General features: G+C 42.1%; 1 protein-coding gene across 2 annotated transcripts in view; it reads left to right on the top strand.

Annotated features, from left to right (window-relative positions):
- LOC126485060 (rRNA methyltransferase 3, mitochondrial) overlaps nucleotides 1–25,279 on the top strand; it is a 64,732-nt gene that overhangs the window by 24,347 nt on the left and 15,106 nt on the right. The window contains exons 2-3 of one of the 2 annotated variants that reach the window (XM_050108665.1): nucleotides 12,998–13,239; nucleotides 24,031–24,186. In XM_050108665.1, the coding sequence (XP_049964622.1) occupies nucleotides 12,998–13,239; nucleotides 24,031–24,186 (398 nt within the window). The remainder of the gene's footprint in view (nucleotides 1–12,997; nucleotides 13,240–24,030; nucleotides 24,187–25,279) is intronic. The other variant, XM_050108672.1, reaches the window with a different exon arrangement.

Below are 25,279 nucleotides of genomic sequence, written 5' to 3'. Positions count from 1 at the left end.
AGACATAGTAGTAGACATTCCTGCCATAGAGAAGCAATTGAAAGAATTGAAAACAAATAAAATATCAGGTCCGGGCCCGGATGGAATCCAAATTCAGTTTTTCAAAGAGTGCTCCATGTAATAGGCTCCTTACTTAGCTTTCATTGATCATGAATCTCTTCTACAGCTTAAAGTTCCAAGTAGCTGGAAAAAGTGCAGGAGCTCCTGCTCCTGTGTATAAGAAAGGTAAAAGAATTGACCCATGAAATTATAGAGCAGTAGCCGTAACATTGGTTTGCTGCAAAATTCATGAACATACTCTTTGTTCTAATATAATAAATTTCCTTGAGACAGAAAAGCTTCTGTACAGTTTTAGAAAACATCACTTATGTAGAACTCAGCTTGCTCCTTTCTCGCATGATATCCTATGAACCATTGATGAAAGGCAACAGGCAGATTGACCACTACGGTCGCAGGTTTGAATCCTGCCTCGGGCATGGATGTGTGCGATGTTCTCATGTTAGTTAGGTTTAAGTAGTTCTACGTTCTAGGGGACTGATGACCTCAGATGTTAATTCCCATAGTGCTCAGAGCCATTTGAACCATTTTGAACAGACATATTTCGTATTCCTAGATTTCCAAAAAGAATTTCACATGGTGCCCCACTGCGGGCTGTTAACAAAGGTAGTATCATACTTGAGTGGCTAGAAGACTTCTTAAATAATAGAACCCAGTACATCGTCCTTAATGGTGAGTGTTCATCAGAGACAAGGGGAAACATTAGGAGTATCCCAGGGAGGTGTGATAAGGACCACTGTTATCCTTTATACACACCTAAATAATCTGATGGACAGGATGAGCAGCAATCTGTGGTTGTTGCTGATGATGCTGTCTTTTACGGGAACATTTCTCTGTTGAATGACTAGGAGGATACAAGATGACTTACACAAAATTTCTAGTTGGTATGATGAATGGTAAGTAGCTCTAAATGTAGAAAAATGTAAGTTAATGCAGATGAGTAGGAAGAACTGTTGTGTAATGTTCATGTACAATATTAGTAGTGTGCTTCTTGGCATAGTCAGGCTAATTAAGTATCTAGGTGCAAATATTGTAGAGCTGTATGAAATGGAAAGGATGTGTGAAGATAGTAGTAGGGGAAGCGAATGGTCAACTTCAGGGAAGTGTGTTTAGGAAAGTGTGTTTCATCTGTAAAGGAGATCCATTCTTGGGTACTGCTCAAGTGTTTGGAATCTTCACCAGTTCGGATTAAAGGAGGGCATTGAAGGAATGCAGATGAGGGCTGCTAGTCTTGTTACCAGTTGATCAATGTGCAAGTTTACAGAGAAAGTCGAATTCTATTTTAAGGAACATTACTGAGAAAATTTAGATAATCAGCATTTGAAGCTGACTACAGAATGATGCTACTGCCGCCAACATACATTTTGTGGGAAGATAAGATAGAAATTAGGGGTCTAATGCAGACATATAAACACATGTTTTTCTGTCACTCTGTTTGTGAGTGGAAGGGGAAAGGGAATGATTAGTAGTAGTACAAGGTATCGTCGTCCTCGCACAATATGGTGCCTTGTGGAGTATGTACGTAGATGTTGATGTTAGTGTTATACAGGTGGATGAAACATAAATTTTAGCACTCGTTCTTGAGTAAGAAACAATTTTATGTTTTTTTTTTTGTGGCTTTTATCCCAAACATGATACCTGAAATCAGTATGGTAGGAATGACTGAATAAAGTTGGTAAGATGTCTCTGGAATCCCTAGTGTTGGAGCCACCTTAAAAAGAGGTGTCCACTTTGTGTTGATTGTTGTAGAGCCACAATGACTAGTGTCAGATTTACAGTAGTGGAACTATCTCTCTGAATGTAAACCAAAATTGACTAAGGATTTGTATAGATTTGAGCCTCGAAACAACTTGAGAGTCCGTGAGCCACTCTAATGATCAACTCTATGATAACCATTTCAATTTGTACAGCCCTTCCGTGCTTTCAGATCGATTATTAGGACTGCATTCCTCCAGGAGTCAAGGCATCTCAAATCCTCCAAATGTGGTGGGACAGGATAACATTGTGTCCACTCTTGTTAAGAATTAAAGCCACAATCTCTTGTGTTTTGTAATAGCTCAGTGATATTTTACACTCCTTCCCAGAATGATTGTGAGGTTCTTTACAATCAGTTGCTATTGGAAGCCTAGCAGTCACACATGTAGATTGCAGAGCAACTCTCTTCACTTCACCATAGGACAGGCTGTCTCTGTAAAAAAACGTGAAGTTCCTGCTGCGGCGTGGTGGGTCAGTCACTCACTATCCTTTAAACAATCTGTCCACCTACCTGTATAGGTTTCAGGTTTTCTGCCCCTTCACACTGCGATGGTAGAAACTGGCTTAGATGACAAAAACAGCATTGACAAAACTCAACTAAATACCTACCACGCTAAGGCCATGTAACTCCAGGCCATGGGAAGCATCTGAAAGTTAGTTAAACTATCGGACGTTCGGGATTCTTGCATGACTCGTTTGAAAAGTGTCTAAAATTTCCTGTCAGCTGGTTTATTGTCTTTAAAACACAGAAAATGGCTATCAAGTCCTTATTTAATATTATGACTAATTATGCCGTGTTACTGACTGTCTTTGTAACAAGTTCAAACCCAGAAGCAGCCAGAAGATGTTTAGTCTGACCTGACATTTTAAATGTCCTAAACAATCACTGACCCACAGCTGTTTGTGAGTTAACACAGTCAGTCATTCAGCAGTCTTCTTGTACAGAAGTGCTCGCCATAATGTCTCGTAATTTGCACGAAACACACCTTGAAATGTTCACATGCAAAATCTCCTAAAATAAATCATTCACAAAGCTCGAACTTTCTCAAAATACTCAGCACTGTAGTTGTTTTTTCATCAGCTACATGAGAACTGACTAAACATACAGATTACTTCATTTTGGTACAGATTTGATCAGTACAATTTAACATATGTGTTTACCAGAATGCGGCTCTTGAGTGACTATCTCGACTCATAGATCTGAGGCACAAAGCCCTACTCAGATGCACAGGAAATGCTGAATTCCTTTGGCTAATATGTTAAGCAGTCAATCAGATTATCTAGAGCACTTCTACGCTCGTGGTATTTCTAATGTCAGCCAATCATATTACTACACACAATTTAGACTAGAAATCTCTTAATTCCAAAACTAGATAAAATTTAATGTAAACAAAATATGATTCCCTTCCACAAAATAAATCACTAATAAATTTTATACTCAATACCTCTTCTGGTTCCTTTACAAACATCACAAATTCCCCTAGTACACAACTTTCTCAAGCTTACATTTATATAATTTTAATAAAATATCACATTCTCACTTCACGTTTGTCCTCTATTCACTCTCAATCTCTCCAAAATAGTCACACAACTGTAATACAATGAAATGATATTTTTCCAATGTACTGTTAATTATGTCAGAAATATGTGGCAATGAAACTGAAGAAAATTGCAGAATATTAGTTTATATTAACGTATCCTCTTGGTTGTAGTTTCAATTGATACTATAGATGAATGCATTATAATCCCTAACTCAGTTATTCTGTGTTTTAGGTAAAAATTTATATCTCCGAAAGTATTGAAGTTATTGACTTGAAATTTTAGCGGCGTGGTTCTGTTATCCATAGAATCTTGTACACTCAGTATGAAAAAGATCGATTAATATTTAATAGTACTTCTTCAGATTCATAGAGAGTATGTGTAGCGCATTGCACACAGCGTTAGGAAGGTATACCACTTGCCCGGCCCAGTAGCCAATGTCAGCCGTGTGAGCATGAGAACCGAAATCTCCTCTCTTCCTGGGTTCACGGCAAGTTATGTTTTCAATGGAAGGTGACAACTTGTAATACGTTGCTACATTACACTGGAATGGACACATCAAGGACATGGTGGATGTGATGTGTTCCACTCAATCGTCATTGTCATAAGAAAATTGAACAACAGTGTCCAGAAAGCTTTGACCACCATTCATTCTTGGGGACTGTTCTATTCGTCAGATGTATACCAGATGGAAAGTAGTATCTCTGATTGTGAGACAGCATACTGAGAGACTGAAGATGCAGAATGATACTGCAGCAGTGATGACGCGAGTGCTCTTGCTATTTTTAGAAGGTACAGACCTTCCGATGACCTGACTCAAAAACTTGACATTGGGGAGGTGTGATGACAAAATGCTGTAGTATATTATATCATTAAAATCCTCAAAAAGGAGGGAGCTGTATAGTCTGGTACCGTGCGCCGCGCGATTTGAATCCCCGCCAGACGTCATGGACGTCGAAGACCCCTAGAGGACTCTGCTGCACCATCGTGCCGTATACTGTGGCGGCACGCGCCTCCTGACCCGCATTTAGAGGGCACCACAGTGGACCACGTGATTGCAGCGGCCAATAGTGGTGTCTCCAATAGCGTACTTAAGCATCTGCCTCTCGCTCAGCCTGCCAGTCTAACCTTGCGTACATCTCAGGACATGTCGCCTCTCCTTAGACAGCGTATTTACTTTCGTGTTTTGTTTATGAGTGTACGTGGTTGTCTAGTTAGGTTTTATTGACTCGGTTGTTTCGTTGCTGTTGTTGTTGTTGTTGTTGTTGTTGTAAGGTCCTTCGTTGGTCGTGTCCGTCCTCTCTCGTTGTGTTGTTGTTCGCGGGCCGCTCCACGGGTCCCGCCACATTTTCTGTCAGTTCAACCCCGCGACTGTTCCGGTCACCGTTACAACATACAGTAGTCTTTCAGAGCATTTTTACCAAAATCTTCATTAGGAGGAAAGTATATGGAACATTTTGGAAATATGGCCACTCAGACTACCATTTCTCCCTGCTGAGATCACCCTCCTGTATAGGCTTAGTACAGAAATGTCATATTGTTTAAAGTGGATCTCCTGGAGAATTACTGATTGACATCATCTGTGCTCAAGAGCTCAGTTCCTTTGCATGAGTCATAAACTCATTTATATTTTATTGGACTATGGTATACAGTGATTGGCAAGATTTGTCTCCTCAGGTCCAGTGTGTGTAGCACGCAGACGGGTTGGTTGCAGGACCCTAAATGGCCTTCTTCTTGTTGTGTCGGTAGCTGGGCCGACACCGTGAAGTTGAGATGGCTGAAAATGCACGCTAGACTAACGCTGTAGCCGATAGGGCACGCAAGGCTAACGCAGACGGGCGTGAAGTCTGGAACATGAGAACTTATAAATGAATAAGAAGAAAAGTATGTAGATGCTTATTACTTATCTTTTTATTAGTCCTTGGAATACATCTCTCTTGAATACTCGTAAGCTATAGGCACTGATACAAATGGCGCCTTGCTAGTTCGTAGCCATTAACTTAGCTGATGGCTATTCTGTCTCTCGGCTAATGAGAGAGAAAGGCTTCGTACATCTGGTCGGTAGCTAGGTTCTCGTACAACTGGGGCGAGTGCTCTCTCGTATCACGAGACCTGCCTTGGTGGTGGCGCTAGGTCTGCGATTACACAGTGGCGACACGCGGGTCCGACATGTACTAAATGGACCGCGGCCGATTTAAGCTACCACCTAGCAAGTATGGTGTCTGGCGGTGACACCACATTCCTCCCCCGCAAATCGGCGAACGGTCGTGTGATAAGGCCTCCGCCCGCCGTGGGGAGGACCACATGTTGACGTATGCGATGAGGTGGGGAGCCTAACAACAGGCGAGGCTGTGCCACCCGCACCCGGCCATTCGGTCCGAGGGGAGCTAGGAAACGCCTGAAAAACTAGTCCAGGGTGCACGTCAACATGCGGTGTATGCGCCCGTAAAGAGACAGGAGGGACCAAAGGATCAACCTCCATTGCGTCGGGGGAGCCGACGCGCGATGACGTCATGTGGTCCGGAGCGGGCGGGAGTTCCATGGCGGAGGACAGCTGGTCACGGGAAGCGATCGGCGGCACGTGACCCTGGGAGGCGCTTGGCTGCTGCAACGAAGCGTCGAATGCGGGCGGCGCCGGCTGGAGAACAAGCGGCGGCGGCGGCAGCTGCTGCTGCTGCGGCGGCGGCGGCGCGTCGCCATGGGGCAAAATGGAAGGCATCGTCGGTAACACCTGGGGATGAGGCGAGCCAGTAGATGGGTCCCCAGGGCGCTGACCGGACGGCACCGTCGCTGAAAGCAGACGGGGAGCGGCAGAACCCGAGCGACGACAGAGGCGCAGCTGATTGAGATGCCGACGCACCTCACCAGAGGCCCCCAAAACCAAATACATCGCGCGGCCGAGGCAGCGAAGAATGCGCCCTGCGAGCCAACGCCGTGAACCTCGATAGTTGCAATAAAATACAACGTCGCCTGGAGCAAAAGCAGGAGTCTGCCACTGCACAGGAACCTGATGCGGCGGATGCAGCAAAGACATCAAGGTGCGATGAGGACGACCGTGGAGCAACTCAGCCGGCGAGCGACCATCTCGGGGCTGAGAGCGATACGAAGACAAAAAGAGCAACAATGCGTCCTCCCGAGAATGCGACTCTTTCAATTTCAACATCTGTGACTTGAAAGTCCGGACCAATCGTTCAGCTGCACCGTTGGACTGAGGCGAAAACGGCGCGGATGTCAGATGTTGAATACCATTGGCCTGGCAGAATGACTGAAATTCTGCGGACATGAATTGTGGGCCATTGTCGGAAACAATAGTCTGCGGAAGACCTTCAATGCAAAAGATAGCAGACAACGCTTGGATGGTGGCGGAGGACGTCGTGGAAGACATCCGGACAACAAAAGGAAAATTACTGAAGGCGTCGACCAGAACCAACCATCGAGCATTCCAGAATGGACCAGCAAAATCAATGTGCAAGTGTTGCCAAGGGGAAGTGGCTTTTGGCCACGCAAAGACTTTCCGCGGCGGTGCGGACTGTTGTTCGGCACACGCCGGGCACGAAGAACACATATTCGTAATCGCAGCATCGATTCCGAACCAAGTACAGTGCTGACGAGCAAGTTGTTTCGTTCGCACTATACCCCAATGTCCTTGGTGAAGAAGCCGTAAAACAGAGGACTGTAACGAACGTGGGACCACGACTCTGGACTGATCATTATCAGAACGCAACAACAAAACACCACGTCGAACAAAAAGTCTCTCCTTGTGAGCAAAAAATCGGCGAACCAACGGATCCTCGATCCGAGACTTTGACAAAGGCCATTGCGTAGCAACAAAACGTAAAACAGTAGCAAGGACAGGGTCAGCAGCTGTGGCTGTAGCGACACGACGAAAATCAATCGGAAACGATTCGACCACTTCATCGGTTTCCGAATCAATGAACATGCAAGCAAGTTCGGAAGAATCGAATGCTTTATCCTCAGCAACAGGCAAACGGGACAACGCATCGGCGTTTCCGTGCTTAGCAGCGGACCGATACAAGATATCGTAGCGGTACTGCGAGAGGAAAATAGACCAGCTAATGAATTTCTGCGCTGTACGTGGAGGTACAGGCTTGGTCGGATGAAAAAGCGATGTCAAAGGTTTGTGGTCTGTGATGATGGTAAATTGATGACCATACAAGAAATCATGGAACTTAGTAACACCAAACACGAGAGCCAAAGCTTCTTTCTCTATCTGTGAATAATTTCTTTGCGCAGACGAGAGCAATTTGGACGCAAAGGCAATAGGGCGATCATGGGAGCCAACTTTGGGCGCAAGCACAGCACCGATCCCGAAATCCGATGCATCTACCATCAACAAAAGGGGTTTCCGGGGATCGAAAGGCGTGAGGCAAGTATTAGAAAGCAACGCCGATTTCAACTGGCGAAAGGCGCGTTCACATTCCGTCGTCCAGACGAACGGAACACCTTTACGGCGTAAGCGATGAAGCGGAGCTGAAAGAGAAGAGGCATTGCGCACATTCACTCACACCTTGTGATTCTACATTGTTCAATGTTCTTGCGACCTCCTGACGCAATGCGTGGGGAACATTGCGCGCTCTGAAAAATTTCGGTTGCGCGTTTCCTTCAGGTCTAAATGTGCTTCATTGTTTTTAGCGCAACCGAAGCCCGGTGCAAAAATGTCTGCAAATTCTTCACATACACTAGAAACACTGTCTGAAGGCACAGTTTGATTCACTGATAGCACCTGATTTACAATAGACATGTTAAACAACTTAAATAAATCTAGACCAAACAAGTTCACTGCAGAAGAAGAACGAAGAACGTAAAATGACACAAGTTTTGTTTGTCCCTTGTATGTTGCAAGAAGGCTGCACTGTCCTAACACAGGAATTTTCTGTCCGGAATATGTAGTTAGCGTAACATTTGCGGAACGCAACGGAGGTTTGCCCAGTTGTTTGTACGTGTCGTGATTGAGCAATGAAACTGCAGCTCCGGTATCGAGCTGGAATGGTATCACTTTGCCTTCAAAGTCTAAGTCCACAAAAAGTTTATTGTTCTGCTGACGACAAGAGCGACTGTTTTGTGCAATTGGAACAGACACTGGTACAGAATCACTTGCTAATTGACGTGATTTCCGGCGACGTCGACGCACAGTTTTTGTGGGACGAACACAGTTACTGTGAGAGAAAGTGTCACTGGACGAAGCGGATTTAACGACATGAATGTCCATAGGCGAAGGTCCACGAGCCTGAGTGTCCTTGGTTCGATTCCGGCGCGAAGCAAAGGGCCTGGAATGATTGTGATTGTCTGATCTGAGCTTTTTCTGGCAAACACTTTGAACATGTCCTTTCTTATTGCAGAAAAAGCAAATAGCTTGGCGTGACGGGCAATGTTCACGCGAATGTCTAGCAGCACACCGCGGGCATGATTTCACTGCATTTGTGTGCTGGCGCGGCACACCTGGCTTAGCACGCGGCGGCCGCTGTGTCGACGTGCGCAAGGCCCGGTTACCGGGCCGCGCAGCGCGTCCAGCGGGCCGGTTAATGTTACACACGGCTGGCGAAGTTTCAAAAGATTCCTGAGCACAGTCAAGTGTGTCCTGTCTATCCAATATGTCTATCACTTGTTGAAGGGAGGGATTAACTAGTTTCAAAATTTGCTCCCGTATGCGAACATCAGAAACGTTCTGTGCAATTGCATCACGCACCATTGTATCTGAATAAGAAAGACCACAGTCACATTCAAAAGCACAGTCCCTAGTAAGTCCTTGCAATGTTGCTACCCACTCCCTATTAGTTTGACCGGCCGTACGTTTTGTACGAAAGAACGTATACCGTTTTGCAACCACATTAACTGTTTCTTTGAAATAGGCATCTAATGCAGACAAAATTTCCTCGTAGGACAGAGTTGCTACGTCGCGTCGGGGAAACAATTTCACTATCACACGGTATGTGGACACACCGACACAAGAAAGCAAAAACGGCTGCCGCTCTTTACCTTGAATTCTGTAGGCTGCGAGATGAAAGTTGAACTGGCGAGACCACTCGTGCCAGGTCTCATCGGCTGCCACGTATGGTCGAAAGGGAGGTGCAACAGCGTTTAGTGGCAGCGGTAGCGAAGAAGCGGCGGCGGCCGCATCGGTGTGCAGCGCACGTTGACCCTGGACGAGCTGTCCAAGGGCATCCAATAACGCCTGCGTCTGCTGATTCTGCAAGCGATAAAATTCGGACAGTACATCGGGAGAATGTGGCGAAGCCATGACACAATTAAATGTAAGCCATCAGAAAGAAAACTTTAATTCGTCGCCAATGTTGTGTCGGTAGCTGGGCCGACACCGTGAAGTTGAGATGGCTGAAAATGCACGCTAGACTAACGCTGTAGCCGATAGGGCACGCAAGGCTAACGCAGACGGGCGTGAAGTCTGGAACATGAGAACTTATAAATGAATAAGAAGAAAAGTATGTAGATGCTTATTACTTATCTTTTTATTAGTCCTTGGAATACATCTCTCTTGAATACTCGTAAGCTATAGGCACTGATACAAATGGCGCCTTGCTAGTTCGTAGCCATTAACTTAGCTGATGGCTATTCTGTCTCTCGGCTAATGAGAGAGAAAGGCTTCGTACATCTGGTCGGTAGCTAGGTTCTCGTACAACTGGGGCGAGTGCTCTCTCGTATCACGAGACCTGCCTTGGTGGTGGCGCTAGGTCTGCGATTACACAGTGGCGACACGCGGGTCCGACATGTACTAAATGGACCGCGGCCGATTTAAGCTACCACCTAGCAAGTGTGGTGTCTGGCGGTGACACCACACTTCTAACCAACACTTGGCCATCATTGGCTCTGATGCAGAACCGCATTCAATAGAAAACACAACAGACCAACACTCTTGCTTTCAATGAACTCTTGCGTGACACACTGAAGGCACAAATGGTGATAGTTAGGGGTCAGTGGAATGCATGCTACAGGGTGTCTGGCTTGGAGCTGTTCTTCAGATGCAGTACAATGCGCCAGAGCCATACGCTGAATACTGCAATCTTTCCTCTTGGTAGGGCAATGTGGCCATCTGAAGCCCAGTCTTCTTGCACTATACATTCTTGTGACCAAGGCTGCCAGCAATTACACACAGTGGCTACAGTTCAGCCAAGTCTTTGTGCAGTTTTGATAAGGAACATCCAGGTGCTCATAGCCCTATTACACAACCTTGTTCAAACTCTGTGAGGTGTTAATAATGGCATCTTTGTTGCTTTAAAGGCATTCTGGACAAACATCAACTCACCACGTCCAATCTCAAAGGTAACTATCGCTTACGATGTGACGGTCTGCCTTCTTTGTTTCTTCGCTTGTTGTCCTCGGTGTACTGCATTGCTACACCGGCTGAAAAATGGGTTGCAGAAGTACATCACTGACTACTTTAAATGATGCAGCTGACAGGTGCACATTTGCATTTCACAGCACTTTTTTTCACCGTTCTCAACCTCCCAACAATACACAGTTATATATGGCCAGTGCACTACTGTTTTAACTTTCGATAAGCCTCATTAATAGTTTTCAGGTGAAAAATCCACATACTGCTACAATAGTTTACTATTGAACATCTATGAGCAGTAGAAACGTAACCACAAAGTTAACAGTTCTTGATGAGTAGAATGGTATGTATGGAGCAGACACAGTTGTTGTTTTAAGACACGGCCTAGTTGTATAACACTTATTTCACAGTTAAGTTGAAGCATTGTTGTTGTTCTAACAAGCACAGGTTTCTCATATGAAACTCGGCCATGGACTGACTGTCTCAGGAACAAAAATCTCGCCCTTATATATCCTCACAATAATAGGTGCTGAAACTACACATTGTTCGAAGTTAAATTTATAGAAATTGCAATTAAAACCAAATGTTTATAATTAATACAGAATTTATATTTGTTTACAAGTCAACAACAGAATTTAAGTTACGAAACAATTATTGATTTCACCCTATAACAAAAGATACTAACTAGGAATAGTCAAACTAAATTATAAAATCAGTTACATACATAAACTAAGCACAAAATTAGATCTGGTGTTATATTCTTTAAAAATGAGGGCCAACCTTTCTCTTTTGTGAAAATGCAGATTATACTCACGTATGTCAATCAAAATTAGTCAGACATGAAAGAATGAATTTTACGTAGGCAGATGGAAAAACGAGGGGAAGTAAAAATATCCCACCTTGCTTTGTCACTATGACTGTACAGCATATATTTAAAGCAAACCTGATCTGCATTCTCATAGTGGCAATATTAATGCCACTCTTATGTGAGTGGCATGAAATTTGAATAGACACCATCTTTGAGATTTAGAAACACTCCTACCCACTTTCATTTATGTAACACAACTCCTTCTTGGAGTTGTTGTTTTTTTTCTGTCATTTTATTTTGTTCATTTTTAAAATACACCTTGCTTTTCTGTCTGAGATTCCTCCAGTATGTAGAATATTGTTTTTAATTTTCTTGTTTATCATAAAATCTACACTTGAATTTCCTTACTGCACTGTTAACTGTTATGAAGCCGATATTCTGATTTTAATTCTATTTTTCCTCATAATTTTTTTTAAAACTTTGCTTCTGATAATTTTGCTATACCCAGTTTGATGTTTTTCAATTCTTCTTCAGATTCAGTTAACCTGTCTTTGGACACTAAACTTCTGCAATGTGTTGTTACTAAATAGAAAGTAGAAACAGCATGGCTTATAAGGTCCATATCGTTGTTGATTTAGTCAAACATAGGATAGCCATACCCTCTGGCCTAAAGCTGTTGCCTGAGTTCTCTCAGTCCTCTACTGTCAATACTTTTTCTCTCGGGCTGGAATACAAGTGTTCCAAGAACATGCATGTGGCAGTAGGGCCACTGAAAAAATGTACTCATGATACTCTAGCTTGCCTGGGTCTGAAGAGTTTGATGAGGCATGTGAACAGTAGTAAGTCTTCTCAACGAAGCTATGCTCGCAACAGTTTCAGCCAAGCCTGATCACTAGGAAGATTCAGATCTTGGAATCAAAATAACCAGTTGACATTGTGATCACGTGCAAGGAGAACCCTAAGTCTCAAGGCTGTGTATCCATTTAACAGATGTGAACCGTTGTGTGACTTGTGAAGTATCATAATGCATATGGTTTCACACACAGACTCACCATGCTGACAGGGTGGTTTTGTCTGCAGCCCATCCATATTTGTTTCCCTCAATGCTGTCCTTTCATGTTTGTTGTCATTTAGGTACTAGCAGCTGTTGTATAGTATTTATGTCTGATCAGTTCTATTAATTCCCACAAAGATGCAGTTCTTAGTATGTAGAGATTTTCCTCATCTTCACAACAGCTGGGTCCCTCATCCTGGGATCTGAATGGCCTGTTCCTCCTTTCTGTTCTTCCCCAACCCATGCCTCTTTTCTCCTTTGGGAAGGTGCTAATGGTTTCTAAAGCTAGGAGTAGCTATTTCATTTCTAAATGTGTATATTAGCAGCATTGGAACTTCATCTCCTGAAGGTAAGTCCTGGTCATTTAATCTGTGTGTCTGTAATTTTACAGTTTTTTAAAGATAATTTTCCTTTTTATACAACATATATTCCTTTTTTCAGTTTGCAAATATGTTGATTGAACACTTTCTTTCAGAAAGATAATGCTCCTAACAAAATCAAAGAAAATGAGAGAGAAGAATAATCTTGTGGCTGTTGAAGGAAAACGATTGATACAAGATTTCATAGATGCTGGAGCAACTCCAAAAATGATATTCTTCAGCAGGCAGCAGGATATTAAGAGCATCTGTACTGGTCAAAACCATATTGAGTTCCACAGAGTTCCATATAAACAACTGTCTCTGTGGACAGATGTTGCTACTTCTCAGGGCGTTATAGGTGAGTTGTATTACTCTTTACAAAATCTTTTGAGACATTTAAGATGTGATAGTATGTGTGTTAGAGTTTCATGCACACAGTTTTCTTGGTGTTGATCAGACTAGATAATGATGATAGCTTACGTTAAATATCCACAGACAGCTGTAGATAGATCATCTTCATCAAATCATTACAATAAGTGATACATTAAGTTGCAGACAGGCACAGTTAAAAGACTCTTGCACATTATCTTTTGACTACAGGCTTCATCAGAAAAAGAAAGACACACACACACACACACACACACACACACACACACACACACACACACACACACATTCATTCACACATGACCATGGCAGCTCGGACCAGAGTGCAACTGTGACATGACAGTTGCACTCCGGACCGAGCTCTTGGAGGTGACATTCATGCATGTGTGACGTGTGCTTGTCTGTGTGGATGAATGTGTGGGTGTTCCTGTTTCTTTTTCTGATGAATGCTGTGGCTGAAAGGTAATGTGCAAGAATCTTTTAATTGTGCCCATCTGCAATTTAAAAAGTCATCTGTATGGTTAGTAGAAGTCTATCTTTTCCTGACTGTTGATGTTCTAAATTGAAATTTCCATTGCTTAAATCATTATAATAAGTAGTCCTGGAAGATGGTCACCAAAACAAAGAAAAGTCCCTTTAAAAGAAGCTATTAATAATTTTCTGTATTGAAATAAATGTCGGATTGGAGGCTCTTCTGGCAGTACTCCTTAATCAGTGAATATACATGTTACCCTTTTTTAAATATACAAGAATCCTTTTGTCAGGACATACAGAAAATAAGGAATTACACTGCAAACAAACATTGAAAACTGCAACATCAAGAGTGATTAATGTGCCTGAGAAGAACTTCGTACCACTGATTAAGTACATGACAATTCACAATGATAATGGTGACAGACCTGTACGTAACCTCTTACTGCAAGAATTCATTTAGGGTGATGTCCCAGGTTGTGGCCATAAACTGGTCATGTTGCTGTGAGTTGTGCTGAATGTAAAGTGGAGTAGCGCTTAGCGATCCAGGCTGGTGTGCTACTGTTTTCCAGTTCAGATCCAATCACCAACAAATACTTGTTATTTACTATTTATCATTTCAAGAAGGATCTAAAAATGTTTCATGTTTTTAATGTTTGCATTGTTGTTGTTGTTGTTGTTGTTGTGGTCTTCAGTCCAGAGACTGGTTTGTTGCAGTTCTCCATGCAACTCTATCCTGTGCAAGCTTCTTCATCTCCCAGTACCTACTGCAACCTACATCCTTCTGAATCTGTTTAGCGTATTCATCTCTTGGTCTTTCTCTATGATTTTTACCCTCCACACTGCCCTCCAATACTAAATTGGTGATCCCTTGATGCCTCAGAATATGTCCTACCAACTGATCCCTTCTTCTAGTCAAGTGGTGCCACAAATTTCTCTTCTCCCCAATTCTATTCAATACCTCCTCATTAGTTATGTGATCTACCCATCTAATCTTCAGCATTCTTCTGTAGCACCACATTTTGAAAGCTTCTATTCTCTTCTTGTCTAAACTATTTGCCGTCCACATTTCACTTCCATACATGGCTACACTCCATACAAATACTTTCAGAAACGACTTCCTGACACTTAAATCTGTACTCGATATTAATGAATTTCTCTTCTTCAGAAATGCTTACCTTGCCATTGCCAGTCTACATTTTATATCCTCTCTACTTCGACCATCATCAGTTATTTTACTCCCCAAATAGCGAAACTCTTTTACTAATTTAAGCGTATCATTTCCTAATCTAATACCCTCAGCATTACCAGATTTAATTCTACTACATTCCATTATCCTCATTTTGCTTTTGTTGATGTTCAACTTATATCCTCCTTTCAAGACACTGTCCGTTCCGTTCAGCTGCTCTTCCAGGTCCTTTGCTGTCTCTGACAGAATTACAATGTCCTCGGCGAACCTCAAGGTTTTTATTTCTTCTCCGTGGATTTTAGTGCCTACTCTGAATTTTTCTTTTGTTTCCTTTACTGCTTGCTCAATATACAGATTGAATAACATCGGGGAGAGGCGACAACCCTGTCTCACTCCCTTCCCAACCACTGCTTTCCTTTCATGCCCCTCGACTCTTCTAACTGCCATCTGGTTTCTGTACAAATTGTAAATAGCCTTTCGCTCCCTGTATTTTACCCCTGCCACCTCCCACCTTTCTACCTTCCCTTCATTGCTTAGAACTGAGTTTCCATCTGAGCTTTTGATATTCATGCAAGTGGTTCTCTTTTCTCCAAAGGTCTCTTTAATGTTCCTGTAGGCAGTATCTATCTTACCGCTACTGATATGCGCCTCTACATCCTTACATTTGTCCTCTAGCCATCTCTGCTTAGCCATTTTGCACTTCCTGTCGATCTCATTTTTGAGACATTTGTATTCCTTTTTGCCTGCTTCATTTACTGCCTTTTTGTATTTTCTCCTTTCATCAATTAAATCCAGTATCTCTTCAAGGATTTCTACTAGCCCTCATCTTTTTACCTAATTGATCCTTTGCTGCCTTCACTACTTCATCCCTCAAAGCTACCCATTCTTCTTCTACTGTACTTCTTTCCCCCATTTTTGTCAATTGTTCCCTTATGCTCTCCCTGAAACTCTGTACAACCTCTGGTTCTTTCAGTTTATCCAGGTCCCATCTCCTTAAATTCCCACCTTTTTGCAGTTTCTTCAGTTTCAATCTACAGTTCATAACCAATAGATTGTGGTCAGAGACCACATCTGCCCCTGGAAATGTATTACAATTTAAAACCTGGATCCTAAATCTCTGTCTTACCATTATATAATCTATCTGAAACCTGTCAGTATCTCCAGGCTTGTTCCATGTATACAACCTTCTTTTATGATTCTTGAACCAAGTGTTAGCTATGATTAAGTTATGCTCTGTGCAAAATTCCACCAGGCGGCTTCCTCTTTCATTTCTTAACCCCAATCCATATTCACCTACTACGTTCCCTTCTCTTCCTTTTCCTACTATCAAATTCCAGTCACCCATGACTATTAAATTTTCATCTCCCTTCACTATCTGAATAATTTCTTTTATCTCATCATACATTTCTTCAATTTCGTCGTCATCTGCAGAACTAGTAGGCATGTACACTTGTACTACTGTCGTAGGCGTGGGCTTCGTGTCTATCTTGGCCACAACAATGCGTTCCCTGTGCTGTTTGTAGTACCTTACCCACATTCCTATTGCTTTATTCGTTATTAAATCTACTCCTGCATTACCCCTATTTGATTTTGTATTTATAACCCAGTATTTACCTGACCAAAAGTCTTGTTCCTCCTGCCACCGAACTTCACTAATTCCCACTATATCTAACTGTAACCTATCCATTTCCCTTTTTAAATTTTCTAATCTACCTGCATATTCTGGAATATTTGCTGTGTGTGTAAGTAGCAGAATTCTCCACCCAGGAAGGAGTTCTGTGCTGTCTGTACATTGGCATCCATAGTAAATGAACTGTCGGTGCTAAGTGTTGTATTTCACTGATGACTCTGCTTGCAGATTTGGGCTTAAATGTGATTATGACATGACATGTTTTGGTGAAGACTATGGGTACCTCAAAACACCTATAAGCTATAGCTCCAATTAGCCAACATAAAAATCGTCGCCAACATGGACAGGAACTGGAATGCAACCAGTTGATTGTTCCGAGGTCCCTTTATATATGTGACCAATAGATAAAAAAAAAAAAAAGTAAGTCATGTGCACATCAGGCATCCATCAGTGTTTTTGAAGATACTGGTCAGGACCTATTGAAATGGCTGAAAGAATTTGACCGAGTCACCAAATACAATGGATGATATGACATGACGTGTTTGCAAACATGTACTTTTGCCTGGATGGCACAGTCCAGCAGTGTTTCAAGGACAACAGAGGGAAGCTGGATATCTGGGACAAATTCCAGGATGAACTGAAGAAAAACCGGTCAAGGTGGTGCAGTTGTTAGCACACTGGACTCGCACTCTGGAGGATGATGGTTCAAACCTGCATCCAGCCATCCTGATTTTGGTTTTCCGTGAGTTTTCCAAATCACTCTAGGCAAATTCCAGGATGGTTCCTTTGAAAGGGCACAGCTGATTTCCTTCCCCATTCTTCCCTAATTCAAGCTTGCGCTCCCTCTAACGACCTCATTGTTGATGAGAAATTAAACACTGATCTCCTCCTCCTCCTTCGAATTCAAGAAAACATTTGGCAACAATCAACAAGAAGTCAGTTTAGTGGAAGAACAATTGAGTGGGACTCAATGTCGTGGAGAAATGACACAGTCCTACACAAAGAATGTTTTGGCTCTGGGCCACATTGTGACTCTGAATACCAGAAGACAACAAAATCTCACTCTGATGAAAGGAGTTGTAAAAGACATGTACCAAGCTTTTCTCTGGTAAACGATGTCACAAAAGCCAAGGAATCTACGTCTACATCTATACTCCGCAAGCCACTGTATGGTGTGTGGTGGAGGGTACTTTGTACACCACTGTCTCTTCCCTCTTTTTCCTGTTCTGGTTGTGTAGGACATGTGGGAATAACAATTGCTGGTAAGTCTCTGTGTGGGCTCAAATCTCTATAATTTTATCTTCGTGGTCTTTTCATGAGATAGCTGTTGGAGGAAGCAATATATTGGTCGACTCCTTTAGGAATGTACACCCGTGGAACTGTAACAGTAGACCACAACATGATGCAGAGTGCCTCTTTGCTGTAGTTCGCTGAGCATCTCCATGACACTTTTGTGCTTATTAAATGAACCAGTAATGAAATGTGTTGTTCATCTTTGGATCCTCTGTGTTTACTCTATCAGTGCTATCTGGTGCAGATTTGCATACTGATGAGCCCTATACAGGTACTAGTCAAACGAGAGTTTTGTGGATTGCTTACTTTGTTGATAGATTACATTTCCTGAGGATTCTTCCAATGAGTATCATTGTGGCATCTGCCTTACTCATGATTAATTTTATGTGAGTGTTCCACTTGAGATTGCTGTGTATGCATACTCTTAGATAGTTTGTGGAAGTGATTGCTTCCAATGATTTTTCAACAATTTTGTAACCATATTATAAAGGGTCGTCAAGTGGTGCCAGTGCATCGAGGAAATGCAACTGAAAAAAGTTGGGTGAATGAAGTATGAACAACTCCTGAATGTGGTCCCTGTGTCAGTTGTTTAAGCCCAACATGACCTTGCCTCTCTGATATGTCAGGTACTAAGAGAAGAGATTTTGGGGTTTGTGACAGCCAGATATGTTAGACTGAGTACACGAGAGGTAGTAGCCATGAATGTCAACCTCGTATGGCAGGAGGAAATAGAGAATGTTGAAGAAGAGGTGTATCAGTATCTAACATCAGGTCTTCACCACCTGTCAAACGCGAACATATGCTACAGCTACAGCTTTCAAATGACAACCCAGCATCTGACCAACACAGGTACAATAACTCCTCCACCAATTATATCACCTTGCAGAGGAACATTTGGAGGACAGAGGACTATTGCAGAGAAAGAAGAGTAGTGTTCTACAACTACTTTGCTGTAAGACATCAACCACAGAACAGTTCTATTCATGCCAATGAACTGCAGATGATTGTAGTTGACCTATGTGACGAAGCTCATTGCTGTAACCTGGATGAGGTCACTTCCTGACAAGCTGTAGCCATACCCCATTGTTGTACAGAAGTACCAACTGCTCATCCAGCTGTTAAATTTCTGAAAACTGCTTGAGCCAACTATCTACAGAGGTGAGGCTGCTACAGATGAAAATCCTCTATTTAGGATGACAGTGTGAGGTAACGGGCAAGCTGTGGCGCCACTCAGCGGGCTGCGGCCACATGGTGCCGAACGTTAGCTGGGGTCCAGAGACTGCGTGGCTGGGAATTCCATGGTGACGCTGTGTCAATGAAAGAGACTTGTATGCCAAGCGTGCCAAAGATGGCGGACTTTGTGAAACCATCATGGCAGACATTTCACAATTCGTGTAGAAATTAATAGTAGCAAGATGAATCATGATACATCAAAAAGAAACATGTACATGACCATTATTTGCATGGTGATTCTGATGGTGCAATCAGATTTTCAATATCTTTATTAGTTTAAAGTTTAGTATCTGACTGTAAATTATACAAGTAACACCCAGCAACGAATTTCCAAAATCTAAACGGTTCATCCGATTTTGTCGATCGTCATGTCTTTAGAAAGCTATTTGTGTAAACATAAATTGGTATACATTACAGGCATGTAACTTGAATAGTACATGAGTTATTGGAGGTCGAAGTGGCCGATTACTATCGATCGCATCAGGCCATAAGTACTCCTCAGTTACGCGAATTAACGGTAGCAGAATGCTTATAAATAAATTTATTTGTCTATGTCTTTGCTTATATCCGATTTATACTATTCATGAAGAAATTGGTTAAATATTTACTGTGTTTTAGAAAGCACAGAGACATTAGGCTACTGGCCTACCTCTTGTTCTATTCCTTTGATATATGTTTATTTAATTTGTTTATGTCTCTAATAATGTGTGTTAGAGTGCATTTATGGTCCAGCCTTAGGAATATTTATTTAATTTCAAGTTATTTAAATGTAAATCCAGTATTTTGAATGTGTTTCATTATGTTTGTGTGGGTGTGTTGGCTTGAAGACACGGCGCGAGCGCTGTAGCTAATCACAGCGTTCATGAATGGGGAGACTGGATGAAAGCAGGAGAAGAGTTCTAGGCAGGACGGGACAGGTCACTGAGAGTCTGGGATGGTATGGCGCGAGGGACACATGGTCATGAGAGAGACTTGGAGTGTGGAGCGGTTTGTGCATGGTAGCAAGTTTTACTTCGGAGTGCGGACTTGTGAACTCGTATTTAGAGATGTCCAAAACGATAGCCCAGTTCAGTAATAACTCTTCAATTAGAATATTTTGCACATGATTATGGATCTTCAAGCATTGCACATCAGTTCAGACAACATTCTGTTACAAACATGGATGTGTTTGAACAACAACAATCAGTGCTTATCAGATGAATAATGATGTAGAGGGGAAGCTCTGTAGTGGTGACCAAAGGATACTATGTCTTATTATACTACGCCCTAATAGAAAGAGACATTGAGCAATACCAATGTTGCTGTGCTGTGGAAGAAAATTTACCTCAAGAAAATCATTCTTTTCTAACACTTTCTCTTAATGTGGCTTTTAAAGATGAGGATATTCACAGTTTGTTTTACTGGGCAGTATAAAATTGAAGGAAGTCGCGAACAAACAATTTCCACTAACTGTTTAACATCTTATAGGTCATAATTAACTGATTGACTCTGATGTTATTCAACTGATGCCTTTGACAGCATGTTGTTCCTGCTCTCCAAAAATTTGCTTCTCAGGTAGTGTCATATAATTGTGTTAATAGTTGTTGCACCAACACAGTAATGTTTTTATATATAACATCTAGAGCTGTTGATAAAGCAAGCCTTTATTTGCTACCAGTATTGACTGAAACCATCATCTTTAAGATACACAAAACTGTTGTGTGGCATTCCTCCTATATTGTGAACAGTAAAAATAATAATATAGATAGTCATTCTGTGTCACTGTCCTCAAGGGTAAAATGCATTTATACAACTGAATAATCATAGTACCAAATCTATTTCTACAGGGTGTCCTAGGAGGAATGGCCACTGCTCAGGGCTATAACAGGAATGCTCGTTTGAAGCAAAATAACTGACATATGCCCTATTCCGAATGGTTTCCAAGATAGAACACATTTGATGTAGTTTTTTTGGGCTATTGGCACACATGCACTTACGATTTTACCTATCCGACCTCTTTGACATTTTATACTAGCCCAACCTACCTCATTGCTTTCAACCTCTTTTCTTGGGACGTCTTTCTGTCATTAAATTAGCCTGTTGAGCTTGTCCATAGTGTGTTGCGAGTGAAGTAGCAAAATGCTGCTGTCCTAATTAGGGAGTGTGCAGAGGCGCTCAGACAAGCAATACAACATGTTCTTCCAAGAGTGCACAAATGCATGAAGTTGACGGTGGGATATTCGAACATTTATTGTGAACTGTGTGACAGCTGTAATGTGAAATGTATGATGATGCTTAGATGAAAATGTGTTTAGATGTAAATGTGTTAAAAATGCAAACTTTTCAGTTGATGCTTTGTAAAACACATGTTATAATGTTTACTAATTGTTGTACATGTGTATGTGTATAAGCCTAACACTGTATTTAATAATGCAGAAAATAAATAACAATATATACGGAGGTGACAAAAGTTATGGGATACTGCCTAATATCATGTCGGACCTCCTTTTGCCTGGCTTAGTGCAGAAACTAAATGTGGCATGGACTCAGCAAGTCATTGGAGGTTTCCTGCAGAAATGTTGAGCCATGCTGGTGGCCCTGTAGCTGCCCGTAGTTGTGAAAGTGTTGCCAGTTTAGGATTTTGTCTATGAACTGAGCTCTCACATATGTCCCATAAATGTTCAAGGGGATTCGTGTTGGGTGATCAGGGTGGCCAAATCGTTTGCTTGAATTGTCCAGAATGTTCTTCAAAACAGTTGTGCCCTGGTGACATGGCACATAGTTGTTTGGGAGCATGAAGTCCATGAACAGCTACAAATGGTGTCCAAGTAGAAAAATGTAACATTTCCTGTTAATGAATGTTTCAGTTGGACCAGAGTACACTGTCCATTCTGTGTAAACATAGGCTATACCATTATGGAGCCATTACCAGCTTGCAGAATGCCTTGTTGACAACTTGGACCTATGGCTTTGTGGGTTCTGCACCACACTTGATCCCTACCATCAGCTCTTACCAACTGAAATTGGGACTCATATGACCAGCCACGCTTTTCCAGTGATCTAAGTTCCAACCAATATGGCCTTGAGCCCAAGAGAGGTACAGCAGGTGGAGCAAACCCAAAACTATGACTATAATATCAGTTAGTTACAGCTGGAATCAGCCAACTCATACAAGTACCTGGCTGTTGCACTTTGGAGGGATATGAAATGGAATGATCACATAGGCTCAGTTATGGGTAAAGCAGGTGGCCCACTTTGGTTTACTGAGCGAGGTGGACTCGCATTCGGGAGGAAAATGGTTCAATCCCACGTCCGGCCATCCTGATTTAGGTTTTCCGTGATTTCCCTAAACCGCTCCAGGCAAATGCCGGGATGGTTCATTTGAAAGGGTACGGCGGACTTCCTCCCCTGTCCTTCCCTAATCCAATGAGACCGATGACCTCGCTGTTTGGTCTCTTCCTCCAAACAACCCCAACCCCACTTTGGTTTAGTGGTGGAATACTGGAGAGGTACAATGAATCTGCAAAGGATATTGCTTACAGATCACTCATTTGACCCATTCTAGAAACTGCTCAAGTGTATGGGACCTGTGCCAAATAGGGCTAACAAAGGATATTGAGTGTATACAGAGAAGGGTGGCATGAATAGTCACAGGTTTGTTTGTTTCAAAGGAAAGCATCACTCAGATGCTGAAGAAACTGAGCTGGCAGACTCCTGACGATACATGTAAATTATCCTGAGAAAGTCTACTGACGAAGATTCAAGAACTGGCTTTAAATGATGACTCTAGGAATATACTACAACCTGTATGCATCGCTCACATAGGGATCGTGAGCACAACATTAGAATAATTACACTACGTACAGATACATTCCAATGATCATTCTTCCTGCAACCCATACATGAATGGAATGGGAATAAACCCTATACAATGAGATGTACCCTCTTGACATGCACTTCACAGTGGTTTGCTTAGTATAAGTGTAGGTGTAGATGTAGAAATAGGCAGTTGTATAAATATTTCATACTAATTAATGATTCTGGTTTCCAGAATGAAATTTTTAAGTTTCAGTTTTGGGTTGCTGTTTCTCTTGTTACATAATGATCCACTTACATCTAGGCCATATGAGTGGGCAACAGTTTTTTCAGAGCTACAGAATTACAAAGCTGGTCTATATTTTCACATATCCTTCGTTCAAGTGGGTTTTCATCAGATGTAAAAAAAACCAACAGACACATGACCCACCTGTATTGTTTCTTTTTGTATGATACGATAGAATTTTATTCTGAGAATCACACCTTTAGTTTCATAGAATTCATAAAGTCTTTCATCGTATTTGTGTTTCTTGTTTTTGATACACTGCCTGAAAAATATGAGAGTCCCATAAAGTTATTGATTTGTCAATGCAGAGCTTTTTAGCAGTAGCTTTTCTGCCTGAATGCTCTTTATGATAACAACATTATTTATATTAATGGAGAAAAAAATGTGTGCACAGTTTGCATGAGTATTATGCATATTCTTTGTATATTTGTGGTTTTAATTTTAATTCTCAGTGTATTGTAGGGTGACTGCGGCTTTTAGGTAAACAGATTAGGGAAAATGTCAACAAACAACATCTACAGTGCATAACGTGCCAGGACATCATTGTTAATATGCCATGCTTTCCTGATTTTAAATGCTCTTTAACTGTCCATACTATCCATATGTGTCATATTGCGTGTCTTTTTCTTCCTTCATTTTTATTTTCTTGTGACAGACTGATAGATGAATGAGTCAGTTCTCGTGGAAAATGATATTTCACTGAAGTTCAGTGTTTTTAGGTAGGTTGTTCATAGGGTTTTGTAGAACTGAAATTTGAGTCATAGGAATATTCATCCATTGCATCATTCAGATTGAAAAAAAATTGCAGTCAGTTACTCCCAAAGTTGTTGTGCTTTATGTTCAATTTTATTCATTTTTCACTTAGGATTATTCGAGATATCAAATATATTAAGGCAGACTCCAGCAGAGAACTCATTGCCAATTACAATAATCTGTGATAATGTCAGAGATCCTGGAAATATGGGCTCTGTGCTGAGAATTGCTGCTGCTGCTGGTTGTGAGAAGGTCATCTTAACAAAAGGTATGTATTCTTTTACCTAATGTTCATGTGTGAGTCAGATATACCGGTATATAAAATATGCAGTCAGGTAGTCAACTTCCATTTTACATATTGCTGGCAATGTAATGTGATGGTTACAGTGCCGGCTGGTGTGGCCGAGCGGTTCTGGGCGCTACAGTCTGGAACCGCGCGACCGCTACCGTCGCAGGTTCGAATCCTGCCTCGGGCATGGCTGTGTGTGATTTTCTTAGGTTAGTTAGGTTTAAGTAGCTCTAAGTTCTAGGGGACTGATGACCTCAGAAGTTAAGTCCCATAGTACTCAGAGCCATTTGAACCATTTGACTGTTACAGTATTCATAGATTAGTAAGAATATTGAAACTCTCCCACCCCATGAAACATAGACCTTGCCGTTGGTGGGGAGGCTTGCGTGCCTCAGTGATACAAATAGCCGTACCGTAGGTGCAACCACAACGGAGGGGTATCTGTTGAGAGGCCAGACAAACGTATGGTTCCTGAAGAGGGGCAGCAGCCTTTTCAGTAGTTGCAGGGGCAACAGTCTGGATGATTGACTGATCTGGCCTTGTAACACTAACCAAAACAGCCTTGCTGTGCTGGTACTGTGAACGGCTGAAAGCATGGGGAAACAACGGCTGTAATTTTTTCCCGAGGGCATGCAGCTTTACTGTATGGATAAATGATGATGGCGTCCTCTTGGGTAAAATATTCCGGAGGTAAAATAGTCCCCCATTCAGATCTCTGGGCGGGGACTACTCAGGAGGATGTCGTTATCAGGACAAAGAAAACTGGTGTTCTACGGATCGGAGCGTGGAATGTCAGATCCCTTAATCGGGTAGGTAGGTTAGAAAATTTAAAAAGGGAAATGGATAGGTTAAAGTTGGATATAGTGGGAATTAGTGAAGTTTGGTGTCAGGAGGAACAAGACTTTTGGTCAGGTAAATACTGGGTTATAAATACAAAATCAAATAGGGGTAATGCAGGAGTAGATTTTATAACGAATAAAGCAATAGGAATGTGGGTAAGCTACTACAAACAGCACAGGGAAAGCATTGTTGTGGCCAAGATAGACACGAAGCCCACGCCTACGACAGTAGT

The sequence above is a fragment of the Schistocerca serialis genome, chromosome 1, assembly GCF_023864345.2.
Source record: "Schistocerca serialis cubense isolate TAMUIC-IGC-003099 chromosome 1, iqSchSeri2.2, whole genome shotgun sequence".
NCBI classification, from domain to species: Eukaryota; Metazoa; Arthropoda; class Insecta; order Orthoptera; family Acrididae; genus Schistocerca; species Schistocerca serialis.
This window is presented reverse-complemented; position numbering and strand designations above follow the sequence as displayed.